Genomic DNA, 20,443 nt, shown 5'->3' with positions numbered 1-20,443 from the left:
ACAACGGTTTCACGAGCTAGATATCACTTTTTATGTTTTACTTGTTGAACGTCGTCTTGTTTTTGTTTTGGCATGAGATCCAACACAAAAAGAAGGCGAGCGCAACGGTTGGGTTGGGTTGCCAAATATATGAATCCACTGACTGTTCACCAGGAAGGTAGGTTGTCATTTCCAAACCGATTTAGCAACGATTGGTGGGGTTCGCCGTTATGATGGAGGTTGCTAATTTGGGTTTACTCACCCATTGGTGGGCATCGCCTAAGATGTTAGGTTTTTCTCAGTACGACTGTCTAGTGCACGTTCAGTGTGATTGTCTGGGTCATATTGACCCCAAGTTCCTACTTGGGTAAATAAAATTCTTGGAACATCTGTTAAGAGTCAGAAATAAATCGAATGCATGGAACAATATTATTAGAAATTTGAGGCTATCATACAACCCACACAACTTTATTCATACACACAAAAACATTTTCCTAAATCAATATGACTAGATTTCTTCTACATATTCTCCTCTCGCTCAACCTAACAATTAAACCAATATTTTCGCACATCCCCGTCGCGCAGCACCACTCTGTTCCGGTCGTCCAGTTCGTAATAACGCATCTTGCTGAACACAAACCGCCTGCCCGCGTTGGTCATCAGAGCAGCATCCACTCGCGCAGGCAACCCGACAAAATCACCCGTTATCGCCTTGGGATAGTACCACTCGACCGGTTTGGTCTTACTGGTGTCATAGAACCAGTACTGAGCGCCCTTGAAGGCCAGGAATCCACCGGACTTCTCGGTGAGAATGGCATCCAATCCGTCGGTGGGAATTCCTGGGAAATATTTTTCGATGGGCCGAGGGTAACCCTCTTCCAGAGTTAGTTTGTTGTACTTCCAGTATTGGTCATCTTTGTAGAAGTAGGTTTTCTGGTCACGGTAGGTGACGGCCGCTTGGACGTTCCGTGGAAGACCGGGCCATTTGGCGGAGAGTTTCCTTGGCGGGGGATTGGTTTCGTTGAGATTGTAGTAGTATTGTCCTGCCAGAACGCAGATATTTCCGCGGTGATCCACAAGGATCGTATCGAATGATGATAGGGAACAGAGATTGGTTTTCGTGCGAGGTTTGGTGGTCCTGGGCGTGGGTCGAGTTCTGGCTGTTGTGGGAGGAGGATTTGTTGTAGTTGGTAGAGCCGAACGCACTCCGTAAATAGCTTGAATCGCCTAGAAAGAAAAACAAATTTTATTAATTATCAGTGAATCTATCACGCCAACACAAACACTACCTCTACATCTTCCGGTTGCGGTTCCAACACTAAATTGCTGCTAACTTGTGCGCCGTACATTATTGACGATCTCGAAGCGGAATGCAGCAGACCGAGCGAGTGTCCGATCTCGTGCACCGCCGTGTTGAGAAATTCCTCTCTCGTCGTTTCACCGTTGAAGAAATGCAGCGTATTGAAGTGGACATCCCCAAGCTCGGGGAAAAAGGCATGAGCAAGCGTATTTTCGTGGTTGTAATGGCACGGTATGCCTCTGCGATAGTGATTCATCCCCTCGAACGACAGCTGTATGTCCACCTCCGCAGAGCTGGCTCTTTCCACGAAGTCCAAATTCGTTACTCGACTCCAGGAATCAAAAGCACTTCGAATTGTTGATCTGACGATGCCTTGAGGCATGCCCGCCGGGTAGTTGACGATGGCGTAGGTCAGCAAGGACTTGCTCCATTTCTGAACGACAGTTAGATCCCGCGTTGTATTGGTTCCATCCAAATCCGTCGGGAAGTAAGGATCGTCATTGTAAGGACGCTCCCCTGGAATTGCGGCTCCATGGATGCAAACGAAGAACGCAAACGCGGCAACTAGGACAGGACGACCGACGACACACTGGATCATTTCTATGACGTCCGGACACTGATTCGACTACTGATTGACTGAGCGAAGCGACACCTCAGGTAAGGTATTTAAGACTGCTAATGAAATTCGATGTGAAGCACACTCACTGCGCTTGGATTACTCACCATAGCGATGCTATGTTGCGCGATCATAGGTTCAATCGAAAAAAGGTGCGAAGTGCCAATGATGGGTTGTGACGGGATTGCTTTTGGGTTTCCACTCACTGAAGGGATACCTGGTAATTAGTCATAGTTTAATGATCCCTTTGGGTGTAGGGTACACCACGAACTGATAATCATCATAAAACCAATTTGTCAGTTGAACAGATAAATTGACTGTTGACACCACCCTGTCGTTAAATTTTACTCAGCGAGCGTGACTATTCGATAAGATAGACAAGACGGCGCGTTTTGCGAAATTATGAATGAAGCCATTGTACTCTTGCGCCTTATTTTGATGCCCACCGGTTTGGACGTAGGTACCTACGCAGTTTGATGGGGAATTCCTTTTGGCCCTTTGGCTAAACATGACGTCACAAGATGAGAAGTCATATTTTGGCCAACTTCAACTCAGTTGAAATGGAACAATCTTTTTACCCTACAGGGGGTGGCCAAAATATTTGGGATAGGCACCTTTTTTTCTCTCACAAAAAAGTTCAGCATGGTAAAACTTTTCATAGAGTGCATCAAATATTCTCAAATTTTGACTGTTTGTCAACCTATTATATGTGCAACATTGGTACAAATGTGAGCTCGATTGGTTAATCTTTCGCGAAGTTTTTACCGTTCTATTTTTACTATTTATTTATACTATTTTTAAGACTACTAATTTTTTAACTGTCATATCTCGGAGATCAGTGAACCGAATTGAATGAAATTTTGAACTTTTATCCACTATATATTAATACTTGAAAATTATTTAAAACATTTGTACTTTTTAAACGTTGGAAAAAGTTAAGATAGATTGACACCTTTTGGGTCTTTTTTGATTTTTTTTACATCAATGTCATTAAATTTTATTTTTGATATCCAAAGGTTTTCTACTGTGCATAATATATCTATAACAAGATATATTAGAGCATAATTGGATTAAAGGACCCAGGTAACCAATAAGCAGTTGAAATTGCATTTATTTAGCACTATATGCGCCTTTACTGCAGGTCATTAAATGCTAATATGCCGTATATGCGCCATAAGTGCTAATTAAATGCAGGTTTTGGCCCAATATACGGCTGATTAAATGCTTATCTTTTCTATCCCCAAAAAATCGAGCATGAACAAAAATATTTTCCCCTGCGCATTTCAGTCGCTTCATATTCTTCCCTTTCTATTTTTACTCACACTCTCCTGTGTAACTTTTGAGGCTGTTGTTTGTTTTTGCAGTTGTTTGTTGCTGATCCCGCTGAAATTGGGATTCGATCCCACAATCCTCTGGTTGATGACGACGCTGAACCGCGCTACAGGATGAGCTATAAATGATCAGATAATGTGCGTTGATTTTCTGATCTATTAAAGGCTTGAGTACCACACCGGCAGTTATTTTGCTGTGCCCGGACAACGACTCGGACAAGTGCTGATAGTTAAACCATCCACATAATACACGATGGCATAATTGGTTTCTTATTCCATAAGATTTATGTGGAAAACATGTGTTCTCTCATTGGTTTGCTTCGTTGCTACCAATAAATGATAGGACATTTGAATTGTAATGGCTCCTATAGTCGTGGCACATGAATTGCATAGTTGAAATGTGTAGTAGTTTTGGCATCGCGCTCATCTCTCTTAGCAGTTTTATGGCAATGAAGTAGCAGTTGGGATGCTTTTTGATTAAAAAATATCGTGCATTTGAAATGCTACACAACAGCTGTCAGATTTTAAGCAGCATTCAAATTGCTAATAAAGGGCAATTCAGCAGTCTAACTGCTATGATACAGCAGCAAGCAGATATAATGCAGTTTTATAGCAGAAATACAGCTTATTTAAATGCTTATTGGTTACCTGGGGAAGAACACATTTAGTAATTTTTGTGCAGTATTGTAAATTTGACTCATTTTCCTCTATATGGGTAAAAATGTCAAACCATCATAATTTTTTTCAACGTTTAATAAGTACCTATGTTTTGATGAATTTTTAAGGAATATTATATTGTTGATAATCGCATAAATCTCATTCAATTCGGTTCACTGGTCTCCGAGATATGACAGTTCAAAAATTGATAGTCTTAAAAATAGTGTTTTACGAGAACGGTTTTAACTTCGCGAAAGATTACCCAATCGTGCTCAAATTTGTACCACTGATGCACATATAATATGATGTCAAACGGTCAAAATTTGAGAATATTTGATGCACTATATGAAAAGTTACACCATGTTGAACATTTTGGCCACCCCTTGCATAAGTTAGGTATGAATAACACTGCCTGAAACTAACTTGCACTATGGATGTTTGGAGCCCCACAGAGAAGGAATTTATGAAACATATTAAAGCATGGCTCAAAGAATTTAAAACAAAGTTTTTATGGGGAACTAGGGGTGTTCAATTCAGAAAAGGGAAATTAGAGGGTGCATGTTTATTTCGATCTACTTTAACAAGTTGTTTCTCAAATGGTTTTGATTTTTTTTCTTCTGGAAAGTACTTTACAACCTCTGGTACTTGCGGTGTCCCAATATTGCACATGGTCAAATAGCTTGGGTGCTCACCCTGCAAATGATAGCTAAGGGTGTTTGAAACAAACTTTTGTAAGACGGCAACTTTTAGAAATGACGCTTAGAGGTCGCCGCGGCGAAATTTTAGAAAAATTGCCGTTTTTGCCTTTCTTGTACACTAAGTGTCCTGGAAAGGTTATACGTTCACTCCAAAAATGACTTTTTGATAGAAGGCTCGAAGGGTCGAGTCACGTATACCAATTAACTGAGCTCGACGAATTGAGGTGATGTCTGTGTGTGTATGTGTGTGGTCAAATAAAACTCACTTCACTTTTTGGAAGTAAACCTCAACCGATTTTAATGACCGACGGTTCATTCGACGCGGAATCTGGTCCAATTGTTTCCTATTGAACGTTCCAGCCGTCCCAGAGTTATGGCCATTTCGGTGTTCCGGACCGGTGCCCCAGGAAGGGGTCATATTTGAAAATGCTACAAACCCATTGATGCGACACATCAAACCGCGGCATTTTCGATAACCAAATAAACGATAAGCAGGAAAATACTCTCAGACTATATCTGAACCGGTAGTGCTCCAGAACCGGTTCCGGGTGTCCCGCCGGAAGTGGCCGAATGTAAAAGCGAACGAAACCCATGCATTCGTCACATCAAATAACGGCTTTTTCGATAACGTGATGAACGGTAAACAAGAAAATACTCTCAGACCATATCACCCGTAGTGTTCCGGAACCGGTTTCGGGTGTCCCACCGAAAGTGACCAGATATAAAAGTGAACCAAAACTATGTATTTAACACATCAAATAGTGGCTTTTCGAGAACCTGTTGAACGGTTATCAAGAAAATAGACTCAGACCACATTAAAAACTACACTACATCAAATAGCGGCTTTTTCGATAATCTGATAAACGGTAAGCAGGGAAATAGTCCTAAACCGTATCTGTCCCGAAAGTATCCCGGATCCGGTTCCGGGTGCTTGCCGAAAGTGGTTGAAAGTGAACCAAACCTATGCATGGGCATATCAAGTCGCAGTTTTTTCAATAACCTTTATGGGTCAGCATTGTTTGGAATATTAACAATTTAATCGCACCAATCCCGAACGACTCCATGAAATTTCCCCGAATTCCATTACCCCGAATGACCCATTTCCTCGAATGACACATTACCCCGAAAAATTTTTTCTTCATAATTAATTTTCTGTTTGCAGTACACCTTGAAAGAATAGCCTTGTTGAGTGTCCCCATGAGCATATGTTTGAAAAAAGGATACATATCTGATGATCACACTACCAGTTGGAATGCCAATGAGTCCCTCAGTAGTATGGCCACAGACAAACAGACATACTACTCAAATCGAAATCATCTCACGATTTAACGTTCATTTAAAAAAAAAAGTGTGGTTCGGACTGTGATCAATGACTCAATCATGAACCTTCATTCATGTTTTATGAATGGATGACGCCACGGGGGATTCGTCACCTACAAAATTGTTACATCGAGCCGAGGGATACAACACCTGCAAATGAATGTTTCGGATTCAGCATTATAGAGGGTACTAGTGAGATGCCAAACATGGAGATAAATTTCGTTCGTTTGAAACAAAAATATTCATATTTATTCGGTAAACTGATAAAATATTCAAAACTAAAATAATAATTTTTAAAACCAACTCAGTTACATATTGATTTCTACAATACCCATTGAAGAGCCTCCCGTTTCGCCGTCGAGAACATAAACAAAACTCTCAAGTTCCAGCTGCAGCACCAAACAAGATTTCCTCTAGCAAAAAAGGCAAGTTTCACCACAAGTTTCCACAAAATCCCATTGATTTCGAGAGCGTATGTTATCTACATCATGTTGGCATTGAAAGTACCACGCCGGAAGTAGGTTTTCCTAGAGAAGGAAATGACTTCGTTAATTTAATTGGAAAACGAATATTTCCGTAGGGCCGACCTACCACAAAAAAACAATTTTTTTACATTTGTTTCTAACATAACCTGTCAGAAGATGCATGTTTGTTTCAAAAATGGATTGAATTTGCTTCAAATGTGACGTTCGATTTGCTCCAAACAGTTTTATTTTTGTTGCCAGAACAAATTGACAATTTATTTGAGTTTACCTGAAATATTTTCTTATTTTACCATTACCATTATGTTTCTGCGTGAACGATATTTTTGAAGCAATTTTCTGTTGTCTGTAGTATGGCTGTTTGTCTGTAGTATGGCTAGAAAGAACAACATATGCTCAAAGGAGGAAAATCTTTGTTGAAAATATGACCAACCATTTGGAGCACCGTTAGTTTCCCAGAGCGGATCTGCGAATAAATCATTCGGGGTGATGGAACTCGGGGAAATGTCCTAAAGCCCATAAGAAGGGTATAGATATGGCTCGAAAACCTGGCTTTTGATCCGCCCGGAGGGCCGAGTCTCATGTACCAATCCACTCAGCTCGATGAACTAAGCAAATGTATGTATGTGTGGTAAATGACGTTTCTCAGCCGTCTGTCAACCGAGATAATTGTCTTTCGATGAGCTCTTGGGAATAAATTCAATAAATTTCTTTTTTGAGCCACCATCAATAATGAAAATGTGGGCTCGGATTCAGTTTGGCTATCTATTCCGCAGAACCGTTACCTGTTCTGTGTCTTAGTTGGGTAAAGCGCCGGTAAAGCGAATACGAAGTCGAGGGTTCGAATCCCACCAGAACACGTTTTTTCACAATTTCATCTCTCAATTTGCCAATATTCCGTGAATTCTAATTTTCAAGTTTTTTCCAGTACGTTTCGGTACAAGCCTGTCTATGTTGCCCTTCATAGACATGTGATCTGAGATTGTGAAAATAGATATATCACGGCTTGTAATTATTGTATTGGTATATTTTTTTTCTCCCTGCTGTTAGGGAAATTCAGCCACTGCGTCCAATAAGCTGAACTTTTGTGTTGGTATTGATCGGCTTCCAGTGATAGTGGAGGTGGTCAAGCAGCCAACTGAGATGTCTGATACGTTTCAGCTCTGCCTATACGTTGAACATAACGTCGGAATATGTGCAATCTATAAGTTTCCCAATTCAAAAATGGCTTTGATAATATTCTTGCATTTCTAAATAAAGAAATCCATGACTAAGAAACAACTCGGCGTACGTCGACGGAAATATCATGAACACAGATTCGACGAGAAAGGCACTTTCACTACTAGGTGGACCAATCAGGGTTTTTGTAATAAATATTAAACAAATGTTTTTTATCGTACCAAAATTTGTAATATCCACCATTTTAACTTTTTTCTTTACAGCTTGATATAGATCCAAACTGAAAAATTAGTAACGACATGTTTAGCGGGTAGCTTTTGAATACAGATTTTTTTTTGAATTTACTGTTATTCATAGTTTTTCGATATATCATGTGTAACCTAGTGTGTAACTTCTTTCAGTCCTTGGTACCCACGACGGTGCAGAGGGCCGAATTGAAAGATCTCCATCCTGGGTGATTGCCAGTCATCGCCTTGATCCGTGGCCAGGTCAAATTTCTGTCGACTTGCTTGATTTCGTTGTTCAGGCTGCGCCGCCATGAGCCTCTGGATCTGGGTCTGCCTCTGCTGCGATATCCTGCTGGGTTCCAGTCTAACGCTTGTTTGCAGATTTCGTTTCCGCCCCTGCGTAGAGTGTGGCCGACCCACCTCCACTTTCGCTCCCGAATTTCTATCGTTCATCTGACATCGACGATGGAGCTCCCCGTTGGAGATCCAACTGTGAGGTCACCATGCATGAATTATATACCGCAGGCAAATATTGATGAAGACCTGCAACCGTTACGTGTTCTCCGCTGATACACACCAGGTTTCACTGGCGTATAGCAGCACAGATTTCACGTTCGAGTTAAAAATTCGGATTTTGATGCGTCGCCTGATCTGGTTGTTATTTCGAACATTTCTTAAACTGGCAAAAGCAGCCCTCGCCTTCTTGATCCGTGCACCTATGTCGATCTTGGTGCCGCCATTGGCCGCCATTTGGCTACCCAGATATTGGAAGCTTTCAACATTCTCCACTGACTGTCCAGCTACCGTAAAGCTGGAAGGGTTGACCGTGTTTACATCCAACGATTTGGTCTTGTTGACGTTGATGGTTAGACCTGTCGCTGAGGAGCGATTGGCAAGATCTTCGAGCTTGCTCTGCATATCAGAGCGCCGTTGACTTAGGAGAGCAACGTCATCAGCCAGTTTGCAGTCATTTAGGTGCTCCATGGTAATGGGATGCCACAGCAATCTAAGATTTGGTTCACGGTCAAGCGCACCTTCCAGGATCTCGTCGATTACGATGAGGAACACTAGCGGTGATAGGATACATCCCTGCCTCAGTCCAGCAACGACCCGGATGGGATGGGACAAAACACCGTTGTGCAGTACTCTGCACGCAAATGACCTGTGCTGTGCTTCAATGGGGACGATGATTTTCTCAGGGAGACCCTTGCGCCTGAGGGCTTCCCACGTGTTTCCGTGATTGAGACGATCGAAAGCTTTGTCGTAATCAATGAACAGCAGGTAGAGAGATAGTTGGAATTCATTTATTTGCTCCAGGATGATACGGAGCGTGACAATATGGTCCACACAGGATCGTGCGGCACGCAATCCTGCTTGCTGCCGTCGGAGAGTTGCGTCAATCTTCTCATGTATCCGGGATCACTTTGCAAAGGACTTTGAGAACGATACACAGTACCCAAGTAACACAGAAAACATCTTTGAAAATCAAATTTGTAAAAGATGTTATAATGTAGTGCTATAATCGTATCTAAACACATCTTGTGTTGAAATAATGTTTTATCTATGTTTGACAAAAACAAGTTTCTAAAAAATCTTATCAACATCACCACAAGTTAGAATAACATAAATTTAACGTTGATTAAACAAGATTTTTGTATCATCGTCTGCTTCAATTAAGGTGAAACATCAACAAATCCCATTGCAATTTTGCATACAAACTTTAGAAGCACAAAACTGACGAACGAGGCATCGAACCAAGCCACACTTGTTTATCCTAGCTTTGCTCACTTGCAAAAAGAGGCAGCTTTTCCAAATCGAGCGCATTTGTTTGCGAATTTTCAAGATTGGTGCTCTTGAAAACGTGAGTAGGGGTCCAAATCGGCCATTGTGGCAGCCATATTAGTATTCTCTGAAGTTTCTCCTTAAGGACAAGGTATTTGGAGTACATAGCTCAAAATTTCTAGAGCACCGTTTTTTAGAACCGTTGAACAGATTTGGATGAAAATGAATCACGCTAATAGTTCAGTGGTTGTCAACAGCGTGATGCATTTTAATCCAAATCCGTTCAACGGTTCTAAAAAACGGTGCTCTAGAAATTTTGAGCAATGTACTCCAAATACCTTGTCCTTAAAGATGTTTTGTACAACATTGACAGCACATAGTTAAAACCTTCGGTTCCAAATATGTTATCAATACGTTATTTTAAAGTATTGAATACGTCAATATACAAGTACAAGTATATCACTTCACAGTCTTGTCATGAAAATCACTGTCTTGTACATTATAAATGAAACAACTTTTACAAATAAAAACACACGGAAATTGAACCATAATAGCATCCATCCACACTCATATTTATTGCTTTGTCACTTGTTTAAAGGCAAACACAGGTACATAAATACTCTTTAAAATGGTTGGCGACTGTAGAAACCCTTCAAAGTCTGAATCCGAAGAAGGAAGCCACCACTTCTAACTTCACCTAAATATCCCATTATCACCTAACAATCACTTTATATACTTACATGACGGCTTAATTCCACTGAATAGCCACTGAAAAAACACTATAAATGATCGCGCGAAACCTTAGATAGGGTATCGGGATGCTTCGTTGGCATAGTCCCCTCGTTCGGCCTATCTTAACGTTAACCAAAAACTCAAACAAACATGCCGAACTGGATATCGAAAAAGCTTTGCGCCAAACAACTGTAACATTTCGTTTCAATTTTAGCACTTTGGAGTATTAAAACTGTATGAAAATGTCACTTTGTTTAGCTTTTGTAGACGCCATGATTCTTCGGCTTAGTGGGTAGTCTATACACATGATCATAAATGGAATGATTCTGGAATATTTCGAATTGCCTTTTCAATAACTGAACATTTGATGCGACGGTCAAAGATGCTAGTTTGAATTTGTATGTTTGTTTTTAACGAATAATAACTATTTTACAATTTACATGTGGGCCGAATATTGAGGACATTTTTTTCACTATGTACCCAAATCTTGGCCCATCAGTAAAGTGACGTCAAAAACACCGATAAAGTGACGCCAACAACATTGCTTGCGTAAGAACCAGAAAGAACGAACAGAAAAATAGATTTTGTGTGCGGTGACTGTAAAAATATAACACAATAATCGGGTTGCATTGTTTTTGTTACTAAAAAAGAAAGAACTTTAGTTTAAGTGATTTATTTATAGTTTTTTGAAAATTTGGCTCCGAAAATGTAATTTGAAAGTATGATTGGTGAACAAACAGAGATAATACCTCAGCAGAAATATTGAAAAAATGAGATAATAAGTGGTTCTAGTGCATGGAAAGCAATAGGCCAACGTTGTATCCAGTAATAGGCCCATTTTTGTACCATAGACCAACGTTGCATACCATCACATCGAATCTTTTCAACTTAGTTAAGTAAATTCTTGAATATTCACGTTAGTTTACTTCCAATTGGTGAAACATGCATTGCCTAGAGTGCGTAATAGGGTCAACATATTATTTCTAGTGCTATTAATTCATGAGTTATGGTCAAAATTGTCAAGACGGTTTGCAAATTAGGCCAAGGAATGATCCATATACCCTACTAATTTATTGATATTGGCTCCGTAAACTGCATTCTGAGATTGTTATTGTTATATTTATGTTCAAAATAGGTATCCAAAACAAAAATCCCTTCCATGTATGCTATTTGCAAATGGTTGCTTGACATACGTTGAAATGATGTTTTTTCAATGTATTATTGAAGGTATTCGAGAAACATGTTATTGAGATGATTATAAAATGTAATATGAACGTATATCCAATCTTTTGAAATTTTCCGTATCAGGACAGATGAATTACAGTGCCTGCTAAAAAGTTTCACACTGTAACACTTCAGCCGTTGATTTATCTACAGTTTTTCTCAAAATAATAATTTATCTGGGAGAGTTAAAACATTGATTGAAATAATATATTTTCCATATCCTTATTGCACATTCTGAAAATACATCATTAATACAACATAAATGAAAATAGCCTTCCAAAACTTTTTGGCGGTACTGTGTCAAGAAGCCACCATGATGCATGTCTGAAAATGTGTTCGAAAAACTCAAACAAACCTGAGTAATGACAAAAATCCCAAAAATCTCCCTTATTGTTTCCAATCCTATGGAAAGCGCATGAATTCATGAAGAGTGGATGTGTTAATTTCACCAAAAATTTTGAATGGCACATGAAATTAGGTCACATCGAGATGATAAATTTCAAATCGAATGAGAGGATTAATAGTGATGTTTAGCCAGACCCATAATAGTTGCCATATTTATTTACACAATGTGTGTTTGATAAATTATGATTTCTAAGCGAGTAAAAAATAAGTTTCTACGATGTTCGCAGAGACCATATTCAATACTTAATTTTATGTTATAAGAATGTATTGAAAAACATCTTTAGTAACATCGAAGATGTTTTATAAGCCGCCATTTTTTGCGCTTTTTCGGTCATATAAGTGTACTAAAATACGTTTCCGATATTTGGAACAAAACATCGGCGTTTGTATGAATTATTACATTATAACAACAAGTTGTGTTACTTGCGGGGTGGCCAGCAAATTACAGATTTTGATTTCCCGGTTTTCTCCCGGTTTTTTCCCGGAATTTTGAAAACTTTCCCGGTTTTAAGAGGGACCGGCATCGCCAAAGCCGAAAACTCGCTAGTATTCAGATTTTAGAAAGACCATGCCAAAGATATCTGTGTTTCATTCACAGTACATTGATACGAAGCTTTTTGTAATAGAAATTTTATTGACTTTTTGGACATATTATCTACCTGCTTGCCACCCGGATTTTTTTTTTATTATTTTTTTTTATTTTTTTTTGACTGCTCATCTTCGTACGGGGCGATTTAGTGAGTTTTTGGTGGCAAAGTGTACAGGCCGCGTTTTCATTCGGATCGTCCGTCGTCGTCGTCGTCTATTTGACTGTGCTCAGCTTCGTGATTTTGGAGGCAAAGTGAAGAGGCCATTTTTTTTTTATTTGGGCCTGCCGCGTCGTCGTCGTCGCAGATTTGGCTGTGCTCATCTTCGTACGGGGCGGTTTAGTGTGATTTTTGAGGCAAAGTGAAAAAGCCGCTTTTTTATTCGGACCGGCTGCGTCGTCGTCGTCGTCAATTTGAATGTCCACATCGTCGTACCCGTGTGTAGTTGTAGCGGTTCAGTGTGATTTCGGAGAAGAGGCCAGTTAGTGGAAGATGCTGTAGCACATACGCACTGGACACTTCGAAGGATGTTTATTGGTGAGCTCTTTCCATTTTATCATAATAATAATAACAATAATTAATGCTAAAGGATTTATACAATTCTGCTCTGGTTTTTGTGTATTTATCTAACAAATATTGAAAAGTTCGTCACGTCATGTGTCGGCGCTAGTTCCAAATGCACATTTAGTTGATAATAAATAATTTCCTTTAATTTTTTTGCATGAACACAAAAATTTGGATGGTTCGTCATCTTCGGTGTCGACATTTGTAATATTTTAGTAAAAATGAATAAATGTTTTGACTCAAATAAAGGTCGCATGAATTTCTGGAAAAAGAGAGGGTCGGTAAAAAATAGACGGCGAACCATGCGGTAAGATCTTTCTGATTTATTTATCACGTGTTATTTGGTTAATACTTGTGAATTGATCGCGTTCAGCATTGTCTCGCGCGGAAACGCAAACTACAGATGCGTCGGTGTTTAGCATTGTGTTCTCCTTAGTTGCGAATGAATACCCAGGTAACCACTAAGCATTTAAACAAGCCGTATTTCAGCATTATATCTTCATTCCACCTGCTTTCTGCTCTATCATAGCAGTTCAACTGCTAAACTGCACTAAATTAGCAACTGAACTGCTACTGCAAATGTGACAGCTGTTGCGTAGCATTTCAAATGCACGATCTTTTGGGATCTTCTAGCAAAAAATACTGTCCAGCACATTCAAAATTGCATGAATTACCTCTTTTTGAAGCGCAAAGTGAAGAAAAGAAAAATGGGAGAGAGATAGAAAAGTTGGCGAGATAAGAAGTGTGGAACTATACACATATTTTCATTTTCATTTTCGATAGTCTGAGAGATAAGCATTAAATCAGCCGTATATTGGGCCAAAACCTGCATTTAGGCAGCACTTATGGCGCATATACGGCTTATTTTCATTTTTTGACCTGCTGTAAAGGCGCATTCCAACTGCTTACTGGTTACCTGGGTAACTTATGTAGGGTGAGTTTTGAGGCACAAAAGATCGCGTTCGTCGTCCAAGGTTTAGAAGGGTATTTCTTCGCGAGCGCATTATTAATCGCGATTCAAAACATTACACTCGTTTTCCACGACAAAATCCTCAACACATCTCCATTTCCCCTGTCCAAACTCCTAGTGATTTCTCGTAGTAACGCAGAGAATTCCTCGGTTATTGGCCTAAGCGAGAATCACGTCATCACTTCCTTCCCTATCCTCAATTGACCTGCATTCGGACGCGGCCGGCGCTGGTATTGCTTATTGAAAAGTATTGGGATTCCAACATTTACACAATGAAGAGAAAGCTAATCCCAAGCATCATCAGTTGGTTCTTTGTGTAAATGCAGTTGTCCTTGCAATAACAGAGGAGCAACCGCGGGCGGTCAATCATGCTCATGCTCATATTATCTACCTGCTTGCCACACGATATAACTAAGCAAAAATAATCAATGGCAAAGAAAGTGTTGATTTAAAAACTGTGGAAGTGTTTTTACAGTTACACAAATGCACAGTTTCTACAGATGCTTACGTTTCTTTGAAGGCAAAATTTTGCCAATTCTTAGGTTTAACACTTTATATGACCGAGAAAACCAAGCACGGAATCAACTTGTACTACAGTGGAATATCGTACAGAAATACATACCTAGATCTAAATTTATTTTTTTTCTACAAGAAAATTAAAAATTCTGTTATTTCCCTATGCGTCCATCAACGATGCTGAACTTTTCATATCTAGCTGCTTTTATATTCATGAGCAACGTGCATGGATTATGTCATGATTGCATGATTATTTGTCTATGGGATTTGAGATTTTAGTATTTCATTTATTTTATAGTTTATAAAACGAACAAATTGAAATTTGGTCCACGAGCTAAAGAACACAGACCTTTCATTCTACATTAATTGATTATCAATTAATTAACAACAACAAAAGTGGTACCCGGGATTCTTCCTGAAATTTCTTCTAGGACACCTTCAGCAGTTCGTTCCGAGATTCCTCCAGATTCTGGGTCTCCTTAGGAAGCTCCTGAGATTCTTCCTCGGGTTTGTTCAGGATTCCTTCAGTAGTTCTCTCTGTGATTCTTCCAGGAGTTAAAGGAAACTTCTAGGATTCCTCCAGAAGTTCCTTTTAGGATTTCTTCAGCATTTTTTCTTAGATCGACCAGGGGATTCCTCAATGAGTTGGAGATTTCTCAATGTGTTCCTTCTGTCATTCCTCTAGAAGTTCATTCTGGGACTCCTCAAAGAGTTCCTTCTGTGCTTCCTTCTTTTGAGGATTCCTTCTACTGAGATTCCTAGAAGAGCTCTTTCAAAGTTCCTTCACCAGAAGGTATTCCTGGAGGAGTCGCGGAGCTCTTGGAGGAATCGCGAAACTCCTGGGAGCAATCTCAGGAAGAATTCCTGGAGAAATCTCAGAAGGAATTCCTGCAGAAATCTCAAAACGAATTCTTGAGAAGTTTCGGTCGAATTCCTGGAGGAATCCTGAAAGAATTTTGCCAACCACGTAGTACGAACCGCAACCTTATCAGGATCCAGTACTTATCAGGATCCCACAATAATTCTCACCATTATTTATTAAAAAATGACAGTTCTGCCACAGAAATTTTGCTCTGAAAAGCCCATTTATACAGGTTTTGACTAGAAAAAAGTGAGTCACAGATGCTAAATGTGTTCAACAGTTGAAACAAAAATTGTAAAGATATTCAGAATGAGCAGACAAAATATTTGTATGGGGTGGCAAGGCAATATAAATAGTTGCCTTGGTGGAAATTACACACGTTCTGACATCAATATAATCATCGGAAACACGTATCCGATGAACAAATTGAAATTCATATTACGAAAAGAAATCCACGAGCTCTAGTAGAAATCAAATTCACGACTCCCTATTCGCTAGACAAGCGCTTCTTTATTTCCTACCAGGTATGAACGCCAAAACATAATTTCCACTAGAATTGGCACAGTACCTGTGTTCAAATTTAAAAGTTTTTTTCAACAAAATTTAATTTTAAAATAAAATGTTCCCAAGTCGTTTCCTCTTATATTAAAACAATGTCAATTTTGTTGAACAAATTACAAGCAGGGCTTTACAGACTTCTCATGAACGATTTTTTAATAAAATTCATTGCTAAGTTGTTAATATATAAAAAAAAGTAATTGAGCAAAACGGAATTATTTTATAAAATGCAAAATTTTTCCGGTGGCAAATTAAATTCCCGTATATTTCCCGGTTTTTTCCCGGTGATTTTCAATTCCCGACTTTTCCCGGTTCTCCCGGTTTTCCCGGTTCGCTGGCCACCCTGGTTACTTGGGTAACATGATGCCTCGCCAATTATCGCATACAGTCAGGTTACCCTTTTTGGGTACCTTTACTAAGACGCCTTGCATTTAGTCGGCCGGAAATGTTGCGGTTTCCCATATGTTGCAGAATAATTGATGCAGTAGTTGTGTGGATACTACGGGATCAGCTTTGAGCATCTCAGCTGATATGCGATCGAGCCCTGGGGCCCTGTTCGATTTCATGCTACGGATGGCTGTTTCTATCTCCTGCACTGGTGGAGCTTCGGTGTTGATACTGGTAATGCGTCGAGCCCTTGGCGGATCATGCTGAGGTGTTGATGGCGTGGCCGACACTTGAAAAAGGTTTCCAAAGTGCTCGCACCAGCGTTTCAACTGGTCAGCCGGGTCGGTCAGTAACTGTCCAGACGTGTCTTTCATCGTAGCATTCCTCTTGGTCCCACTAAGGCAACGTGAAACATCGTAGAGGAGACGGATGTCGCCGGTGTTTGCGGCTTTCTCGCCTTCGTCGGCTAGGGAGTCCGCCCACGCTCTTTTGTCCCGTCTATATGAGCGTTTCACTTCCTTCTCCAGAGCCGAATAGCGCTGACGGGCTACGGCTTTGGCTCCTCGTGTTTTCGCTCGCTCTATCGCGGCTTTGGCGTTCCTTCGCTCTTCTATCTTCCTCCAGGTATCATCTGTGATCTACTGCTTTCTCTGGTTGCGTAGCTCACCCAAATTATTCTCGCCGGTGGCGATGGAGGCGTTCTTGATGGCGTTCCATTGATCTTCTACGCTTCCACCTTCTGGAATATTCGCAGCACGGTTCTCCAGCTTCTCGACGAAGGACCTTTCCACCGCAGCGTCTTCCAGTCGGCGTATGTTGAACCAGCGCCCAATTTTCTCCTCCTGTCGATGGATCCTCGCAATGCGCAGTCGGATCTCGCCGATGAGGAGATGATGGTCGGACGCAATGTCGACGCTACGTTTGTTCCGCACATCAAGAAGGCTCCGTCTCCATTTTCGGATGATACAGATGTGGTCGATTTTGATATTCCGTGACGCCATCACGGGAAACCCATGTCACTTTGTGCACTGGTCAATGAGGAAAGAGCGATCCCCCAATCACCATGTCTTTGTTGTCGCAAAACTCTGCAAACGGTTCTCCGTTCTCGCTCATTTATCCGAGACCATGGCGTCCCATGACGTGCTTATAGGAACCAACTTTCGCGTTGAAGTCGCCCATGAGCATTTTGATATCACCTTTCAAAATCTTGTCCACGACATCATTCAGTTGACTGTAAAAGTTCTCTTTGTCATGCAATTCGGCAGCATTGGTTGGCGCGTAACATTGGATCATGGTAAGGTTTCGAACCCGTGTTCTGAATCTGGCTACAATTATCCTCTCATTAATAGGTTCCCACTTCATGAGCGCAGCGTGGGCCTGAGCGCTGAGCAGGAAACGAACTCCACGGTTCAGAGGAGCGTGTTTACTTCGTAGGCAGAATTAGACCCGACGCCAAACTGTGTTCTCCAAAGTTCGGCCAGCGGACGTCGCTCAGTCCTAGGATCTCAAGCTTCATACGGCAAGCCTCATTGGCTAGTTGTGTCGGTTTACACTGCTGGGCTAGGGTAAAAACATTCCAAGTTCCTATTCTTGTCCGTTGTTTCGCGCTAAAAGTCGTTGCCGTTGAATCGCTTTCGTAATCTTTCACTTTCGGTTTCTGTAATGGTTTTTTGGTTTCGGAAACAGTAGATTGTTGGCCTAAGGTGCCCTAACCACCGTGGTGGGGCTGCCACCTTAGGTATAGCTTCCGGTGGAGGAGCATTTCATACTTAGCCGCTGGATGCCAGAACAGACGCTGTTTGAGCCGCACCTCCTTGGTGAACAGACGCTCGGGTCGTACCTCCTCAATCTAGCTGAAGTCAGAAGGACAACAGTGCCCAGACTGCACTACCAGCTAAGCACACAACTCTTAGCTGGCGGTCTTTGTCATCGCTTGACCCGTGGAAGCATGAGGTAGAAACTTGTGAGGACCAGAGCTATGTTGGACGCTCTCCTTTTCGACTCACCGTTTTGTAGCCCTTACAAATACATTGTCCGCAAGATTTCCAGAAGAATTGCCGAGAAAGCTTTCTAAGACATTTTCGCTTGAACTATGAAAGAATTTTCCAAAGATCTTTCCCAATGAATTGTCAGATCTTTCCTCAAATGAATTTTGAGGAAATTGTCTCTGAATATTTAAAAGGAAATAAACCCAAGGAATTCCCAAACAAGTTTAAAACCAAATGACGCGGAAAAGGAAAAAAATGTTACGGGGGATTTCCAAAAGAATTGCCCAAGTAATTTTCCAAGAATTTGTGGAAGAGCTATAAGACGTAGATTAAGAAATTCTATAAAAACATTGACAACGAATCGAAATGCTGTCTTTATAAATATAATGCAATTCATGGTATGGATGGCAATAAAAAATGCCTCCCTTACTGCATGCAAACTTCTCACCCACCCATCCTGCCAAATTTAATTAATTTCCTGTGTAATTAATTGCTAATTGAAATAAAATTTAATTTTCAGGTTCATTGCGGTTTTACATAAATCACGAAATCGAAACTGGAACACTACACTACACATCCTGCCAGTTCACTTACTCTACTACATGTTGATATTTTTCCCTGCCCTCGAAATTTGGATATCGATTTACGCCACCCCATCATGTATGGAGCAATGCCAACACAGAGGATGTAACAAATGGTTTCGAAAACCGGCTGCCAAATGCCAAGGCATCGGGATGATCGCATCACTGAATTCCGTGCATACCCTGCTGCCGTGCGTAGTTGTGGAGAAGGTTGTTATTTAAAATGACACTTTATTAGCACCATCTACAACGAAATCCATGTAAAATGTGGCCGGAAAATGTGTGCAGGCATAAACGATCATCCCGACTAATGGATAACCAACCCACCATCAAGGGTAAATCAGAGTAATGAGTTTTTTTTGGGGTCGATTCTGTTGATTTTGGTGCCATACGATTCGCCAGAACCCGCTGTTGGTTGTTTGCCAATTTTTAATTTTTAATTTGGTATTAACATGCCAATCCTTTTTTGCTCCGGGTGACTTACCAGCTGGAAAATATGATTTAATAGACGATTGTGGCCACCGGCTGCTGGTGAGAGATTTCAAGCTGATGATACTTTCCCTTTTGATTTCAATAATTCAAATTGGGTTCCCGAGTAAATGTTTATTGCACAAGCATTTCAAGAACATTACTGCTTCCCTTGAAGGAAAACCTTTTAGAAATGAAAAAGAAATCTAAATGAAACATTCGTCCATTGACCGTAATGATACTTTCAATTTCAGGAAGATTTGTTTGATATTCGCCTTGATATTTGCTCACTTGTCTGTTTTTCTTGTATTTCTGGCTCATGCTACTTTCAACTTTGCCGGCATCTCCAAATACACAGAGGGCAGACAAATCCCCACAGCAAACGACCAACACCATAAACCCCACCCACCCCTTGCTGCAACCATCGCATCAGTAGCTGTACACAACCTCAAAGGCTCAAATATTAATAAATTTCACCGCAGAGCCAGCCAAAGCAAATATCGAATGTAATTGCGCTTTTTACCGCCTCACACGCTAGGTACGGTTTCTTCTAGAACAGCTTCTTGCTGAATTACTTTCTTCAAAGTGGAACGGCAGGTCGGGCATGCTTTGCAAGGGTAAAGCGAACTTGAATTCAGTTTTCTCGAGTTAAACATTTTCCTTGAATGGGAATGCTCTTTGAGTAGGGAAACTACCGTCAGTTTTTTCTTGAGATTTCTGGAGTGGGTAGAACGCAACGCATACGTGGCTAATCAATAATTTCCATCGAGTAAATGTGTTTTCAGCATGATGCAATATGTTTGGTTAAGCTCCCACTTGTGTTTTTGAATGACCCAGTCCAGCGTAACACATAAGTAAATGTGAACTAAATTTCGATCTTAGATTCTGAAAGTATCTATTCAACAATACATGCAAAACCTTTTTGAGTTTTTAATAGTTCACTTAAAAATTATGATTTATTTCCCTTTCAAGTTTTTGGATGGCATGTTGCTTTGAAACGATTATATCTTTGGAATTATTGCCCGATTAG

The 20,443-nt window shown here is 40.5% G+C and overlaps 1 protein-coding gene across 1 annotated transcript; it reads right to left on the bottom strand.

Annotated features, from left to right (window-relative positions):
- Positions 1–300: 300 nt before the first annotated feature.
- On the bottom strand, positions 301–2,003 carry LOC109410823 (matrix metalloproteinase-19-like). Its single transcript, XM_019684359.3, has 2 exons — positions 1,269–2,003; positions 301–1,206 (listed from the first exon to the last, which is right to left on the bottom strand). Exons 1-2 carry the CDS (start codon positions 1,875–1,877, stop codon positions 523–525), a joined length of 1,293 nt encoding a protein of 430 aa, XP_019539904.3. The 5' UTR covers positions 1,878–2,003; the 3' UTR covers positions 301–522.
- Between the last annotated feature and the right edge of the window lie 18,440 nt (positions 2,004–20,443).

This window comes from Aedes albopictus, chromosome 2, assembly GCF_035046485.1.
Source record: "Aedes albopictus strain Foshan chromosome 2, AalbF5, whole genome shotgun sequence".
In the NCBI taxonomy this organism is placed as follows: Eukaryota; Metazoa; Arthropoda; class Insecta; order Diptera; family Culicidae; genus Aedes; species Aedes albopictus.
Note: the sequence above shows the minus strand (reverse complement) of the source record. Positions and strands in the feature narration are given on the sequence as shown.